The sequence below is a fragment of the Triticum aestivum genome, chromosome 7A (genome assembly GCF_018294505.1).
Source record: "Triticum aestivum cultivar Chinese Spring chromosome 7A, IWGSC CS RefSeq v2.1, whole genome shotgun sequence".
Classification (NCBI taxonomy): domain Eukaryota; kingdom Viridiplantae; phylum Streptophyta; class Magnoliopsida; order Poales; family Poaceae; genus Triticum; species Triticum aestivum.
The window spans coordinates 606768723-606774420 of NC_057812.1; the positions used below are offsets into that span (position 1 = coordinate 606768723).

The 5698-nt window shown below is 50.9% G+C and overlaps 1 protein-coding gene across 2 annotated transcripts; it reads left to right on the forward strand.

Annotated features, from left to right (window-relative positions):
- The first annotated feature begins 652 nt into the window (after positions 1–652).
- Positions 653–3366, forward strand: LOC123152603 (protein NRT1/ PTR FAMILY 8.3). Of its 2 annotated transcripts, none has more exons than XM_044572106.1 (5): positions 653–793; positions 906–1005; positions 1088–1366; positions 1523–2076; positions 2284–3366. In XM_044572106.1, exons 3-5 carry the CDS (start codon positions 1337–1339, stop codon positions 3143–3145), a joined length of 1446 nt encoding a protein of 481 aa, XP_044428041.1. In that variant the 5' UTR covers positions 653–793; positions 906–1005; positions 1088–1336; the 3' UTR covers positions 3146–3366. The 2 variants fall into 2 exon arrangements, with proteins under 2 accessions (XP_044428041.1, XP_044428042.1); XM_044572107.1 differs by having other exon boundaries at positions 1149–1366.
- Positions 3367–5698: the final 2332 nt, after the last annotated feature.

The following is a 5698-nucleotide window of genomic DNA, read 5'->3' on the forward strand; positions in this document are numbered from 1 at the left end:
TCCTTTCCTTCTGAAACTCAGGTTCAAGCTCAAGGTTTTTTTTTGCAGTGCTCTGTTGTCAGTGACATTGCTCATGACTTAATGGTGAGGCATGATGATACGCCTATGATTGACAAAGGAAACTCACAAGGCTTGTCCTTGTTAACATAGACTACAATCATATTAAAGTGAGTACACTAATTCATTAATTATATTGTCCTTTTTAGGGAATTAATTATATTGTCTTGATAAGTATCCTCTCCACCTGAACTATTTTAGCCATGCTCAAAAGGTAGTCTTTTTAGTTAAGTTGCTTCAGCATGAACCTTGAAAGAATGTGTTTGAGGCCAACTTGTATGTGAGGTTAACATGTATTTCCTTTCTGTTTCACAATGTTGCATTTATTGAAAAGTGTTGTCAATGCTTGCAAAGTTTCACAGTGAAATGACATTTGTAGATTTTTTGCCACGGCTTCCGCAAATGTCATTTCATGATGCAAATTTACAAGTACTTGAAACATTTATCAATGTTTTCCACCAAGCAATTTCAGAATTTTCATTTTTGTCGGAATTTACTGTTCATCCTGAGCTAACTTTTTTCGTTTATAGCGGCGCCATTTTCGTTTATAAAAAGCCGATGGTGATTGCTAAAGAAAAAAGAGCTCACTCATTGGCGCCTAGCTACCTTTCGATTACAGTAATCTCCACCCACTCCACTGCCAAGTGCACAAGCAAAAGTCGAACGGTCCCAAGCTCTCGGCATGGCCTCCGCCGGCGAGCACACGGTGCCCCTGCTCTACCGCCCACCTCCCGAGGTCTCGTCCCCCTCTCCTCTGCCTCCCTCGTGATAAACTCTTTTCTCTCTGATTCGATTTTGACCCATGGATGATGTCTGGCTCCTAATTTTGGTGGGGATCGCCGTCGCAGGCAGCGGAGGCATACACCACCGACGGGTCTCTTGATTTCGACGGGAACCCGGCGGTGAAGAATCGCACGGGTGGATGGCGCGCATGCCGCGCAGTCCTCGGTAATCTATTTCTTGTTCCTGTTGAGATTTCGACGGCATAAAATTCTCTAGGCAATTCACCTGTTCTTGGCAACTCGCACAGGTGGATGGCGTGGTGATTAATTCGGTTCCGGCCGCATCTTGGAACGATGATGTGCATGCAGGTACCGACTTCTGCTACTGCCTGGCCTTCCACGGCATCTCCTACAACCTCGTCACGTACCTCACGACCGTCCTGGGCCAAACCAACGTCGCCGCCGCGAGGAGCGTCTCCACCTGGAAGGGCACCTGCTACCTCACTCCCCTCGCCGGCGCCGTCGTGGCTGACTCCTACTGGGGAAGGTACCGCACCATGGTCGTCTCCTGCTCCGTCGGCGTCGCAGTACGTTCCTTCCAACCACTCTGCACAGCAACCAATAACCACTCTCCACCAGAGTCTGAATCTCTATGTCATGTCCTAGTGGAGCAACTCAGTTGAGAAAATTCAGACTTGAATTCTGCAAGATTGTGAGAATTTGGCCTCAATATTTTTGGGCAGGGCATGCTCATGGCAGCACTCTCGGCTTACCTGCCGCTGCTCGTCAAGAACGGCTCGTCGTTCACAGGCCTCACCTCGTCCAACATCGTGTCGGCTCAGGAGTACATCTTGTTTCTGGGCCTCTACATGGTTGCCTTTGGGTTAGGCGGCCTCAGGCCGTGCCTGATGTCCTTCGGCGCCGATCAGTTCGACGACGGCGATCCATCGGAGCGCGTGACGAAGGGCTCCTTCTTCAACTGGTACGTCTTCAACATGTACTGCGCATCGCTGGTATCCAGCACCGGCATCGTGTGGGTGCAAGATCGTTACGGCTGGGCGCTAGGGCTGACCATCCCGGCGGCCGTCCTCGCCGTCGGGCTTTCATGCCTGGTCGTCGGATCGCGGACGTGCAGGTTTCACCGACCCCGCGGCAGCCCACTCACCAGAGTGTGCCAGGTCGTCGTCGCTGCCGTGAGAAAGTTTGGCCTCGAGCCGCCGTCCGACAGCTCTCTTCTCTACGACCCGTGGGAAGAGGACCTCGCAGTTCACAGGATCGAGCATACCACTGATCTCCGGTCAGTTACCACAATCCTGTTTTCTTGTACTTCCTCCGTCCGAAAATACTTGTCATCAAAATGAACAAAAAGGGATGTATCTAGAACTAAAATACATCTAGATACATCTCCTTTTATTCATTTTGATGACAAGTATTTCCGGACGGAGGGAGTAGTTGCTTTCGTCAAATTCACCGTTCAATACAAATGTGCTGCTTGCCTGATCAGATTCTTCGACAAGGCCGCCGTTATCGTGGCTTCGGGCAAGGAGGTGGAGACGGCAGCCGGCCGGACGCCACACAGCCCGTGGAAACTCTGCATCGTGACGCAGGTCGAGGAGACAAAGATTCTCGTGCGGATGCTTCCGCTCTGGGCGACCGTCGTGTTCTTCTATGCCGTGTTAGCGCAGGTCTCGTCGACATTCGTCGAGCAAGGCATGGCGATGGACGCCGCCGTCGGCTCCGTGCGCGTCCCGCCCGCGTCCATGTCCACCTTTGAGGTGCTCACCATCATCGCCCTGGTCCCGCTCTACGACCGGGCATTCGTTCCTGCTGCCAGGAGGCTCACGGGGAGGGAGAAGGGCATCTCAGGGCTGCAGAGGATCGGTACCGGCCTCGCCATGCCCGTGCTCGCCATGGCCGCCGCGGCGCTTGTCGAAACAGCACGCCTCCGAGCGGCAAAGTCGTCGCCGCTGTCACCGAATGCGACTAGCGTGCTGTGGCAGGCGCCCCAGTACGTGCTGATGGGCGTGGGCCAGGTCCTCACTACCATCGGGCAGCTCGACTTCTTCTACAGCCAGGCGCCGGCCGCGATGAAGACCGTGTGCACGGCGCTCGGGTTCCTCGCGATAGCGGCCGGCGATTACCTGAGCTCATTCCTACTGACGGTCGTGCAGTGGGCGACGTCGAGGGGCGGCACGCCGGGGTGGATCCCCGACGACCTGAACGAGGGTGACTTGGATCGCTTCTTCTGGATGATGGCCGTACTGGGCTGCGTGAATCTGATGGCTTTTGTGAGCTGCGCCGCGAGGTACAAGGAAAAGAATCCAATAAGACCTGGTCTTATTTCTGAGCAAGTGAGACCATGTTGACAACAATCTCAAAGCACCATAGTCTTCTTGCTCGATTTGATACATTTTGCAGTTAATTTAGTTTGCATTAGTGTAGTGTAGTGTCAAAAAACGATTTACATTATGGGACGAAGGGAGTACATGTTTCCGTACTTTCCCCTCCCGAGCCACTCGAGCGGGCGGCAACGGAGGCCCCAATGTTGGAAATATGCCCTAGAGGCAATAATAAAAGCATTATTATTATATTTCCTTGTTCATGATAATTGTCTTTATTCATGCTATAATTGTATTATCCGGAAATCGTAATACATGTGTGAATAATAGACACCAATATGTCCCTAGTAAGCCTCTAGTTGACTAGCTCGTTGATCAACAGATAGTCATGGTTTCCTGACTATGGACATTGGATGTCATTGATAACGAGATCACATCATTAGGAGAATGATGTGATGGACAAGACCCAATCCTAAACATAGCTTAAAGATCGTATAGTTCGTTTGCTAGAGTTTTCCAATGTCAAGTATCCTTTCCTTAGACCATGAGATCGTGTAACTCCCGGATACCGTAGGAGTGCTTTGGGTATGCCAAACGTCACAACGTAACTGGGTGACTATAAAGGTAGACTACGGGTATCTCCGAAAGTGTCTGTTGGGTTGACACGGATCAAGACTGGGATTTGTCACTCGGTATGACGGAGAGGTATCACTGGGCCCACTCGGTAATGCATCATCATAATGAGCTCAAAGTGACCAAGTGTCTGGTCACGGGATCATGCATTACGGTACGAGTAAAGTGACTTGCCGGTAACGAGATTGAACGAGGTATGGGGATACCGACGATCGAATCTCGGGCAAGTAACATATTGATTGACAAAGGGAATTGCATACGGGGTTGCTTGAATCCTCGACATCGTGGTTCATCCGATGAGATCATCGTGGAGTATGTGGGAGACAACATGGGTATCCAGATCCCGCTGTTGGTTATTGACCGGAGAGTCGTCTCGGTCATGTCTACATATCTCCCGAACCCGTAGGGTCTACACACTTAAGGTTCGATGACGCTAGGGTTGCAGGGATATGTATATGCAGTAACCCGAATGTTGTTCGGAGTCCCAGATGAGATCCCGGACATCATGAGGAGTTCCGGAATGGTCCGGAGGTAAAGAATTATATATAGGAAGTGCTGTTTCGGCCATCGGGACAAGTTTTGGGGTTATCGGTATTGTACCGGGACCACCGGAAGGGTCCCGGGGGTCCACCGGATGGGTCCACCTGCCCCGGGGGGCCACATGGGCTGTAAGGGGGTGCGCCTTGGCCTACATGGGCCAAGGGCACCAGCCCCAAGGTGCCCATGCGCCTAGGGTTTCCAAAGAGGAAGAGTCCCACAAGTGGAAGGCACCCCTAGGTGCCTTGGGGGGGAGGGAAACCTCCCTTGGCCGTCGCCCCCCCTAGGAGATTGGATCTCCTAGGGCCGGCGCCCCCCCCTTGGCCCTCCTATATATAGTGGGGGAAGGAGGGCTTTTCATCTATGCCTTTGGTTGCCTCCTTCTCCCTCTCCAACACCTCCTCCTCCTCTATAGCGCTTGGCGAAGCCCTGACGGAGTACTGCAGCTTCATCACCACCACGCCGTCGTGCTGCTGCTGGAGCCATCTTCCTCAACCTCTCATTCCCTCTTGCTGGATCAAGAAGAAGGAGAGGTTACGCTGACCGTACGTGTGTTGAACGCGGAGGTACCGTCCGTTCGGTGCTAGGATCTCCGGTGATTTGGATCACGTCGTGTTCGACTACCTCATCCCCGTTCTTTGAACGCTTCCGCTCGCGATCTACAAAGGTATGTAGATGCATCCGATCACTTGTTGCTAGATGAACTCCTAGATGGATCTTGGTGAAACCGTAGGAAAATTTTGTTTTCTGCAACGTAACTCAAAACAGTGGCATCATGAGCTAGGTCTATGCGTAGTTCTCTTGCACGAGTAGAACACAATTTGTTGTGGGCGTTGATGTTGTCAACTTTCTTGCCGCTACTAGTCTTATCTTGCTTCAATGGTATTGTGGGATGAAGCGGCCCGGACCAACCTTACACGTACGCTTACGTGAGACCGATTCCACCGACTGACATGCACTAGTTGCATAAGGTGGCTGGCGGGTGTCTGTCTCTCCTACTTTAGTTGGAGCGGATTCAATGAAAAGGGTCCTTATGAAGGGTAAATAGAAGTTGACAAATCACGTTGTGGCTTTCACGTAGGTAAGAAAGCGTTCTTGTTAGAACTCTACTTCAGCCACGTAAAACTTGCAACAACAATTAGAGGACGTCTAACTTGTTTTTTGCAGCAAGTGCTTTGTGATATGATATGGCCAAAGTTGTGATGAATGATGAATGATCTATATGTGATGTATGAGATGTTCATGCTATTGTAATAGGAATCACGACTTGCATGTCGATGAGTATGACAACCGGCAGGAGCCATAGGAGTTGTCTTTATTTTGTATGACCTGCGTGTCATTGAGAAACGCCATGTAAATTACTTTACTTTATTGCTAAACGCGTTAGCCATAGTAGTAGAAGTAATAGTT

Bases quoted from the DNA above. Each gene is read 5' to 3' on its own strand.
- LOC123152603 (XM_044572107.1), top strand. From the start codon at position 740: ATGGCCTCCGCCGGCGAGCACACGGTGCCCCTGCTCTACCGCCCACCT. The intron at 1,367-1,522 runs GTACGTTCCTTC...ATTTTTGGGCAG, and splicing joins CCTGCTCCGTCGGCGTCGCA to GGCATGCTCATGGCAGCACT. The intron at 2,077-2,283 runs GTCAGTTACCAC...TTGCCTGATCAG, and splicing joins GAGCATACCACTGATCTCCG to ATTCTTCGACAAGGCCGCCG.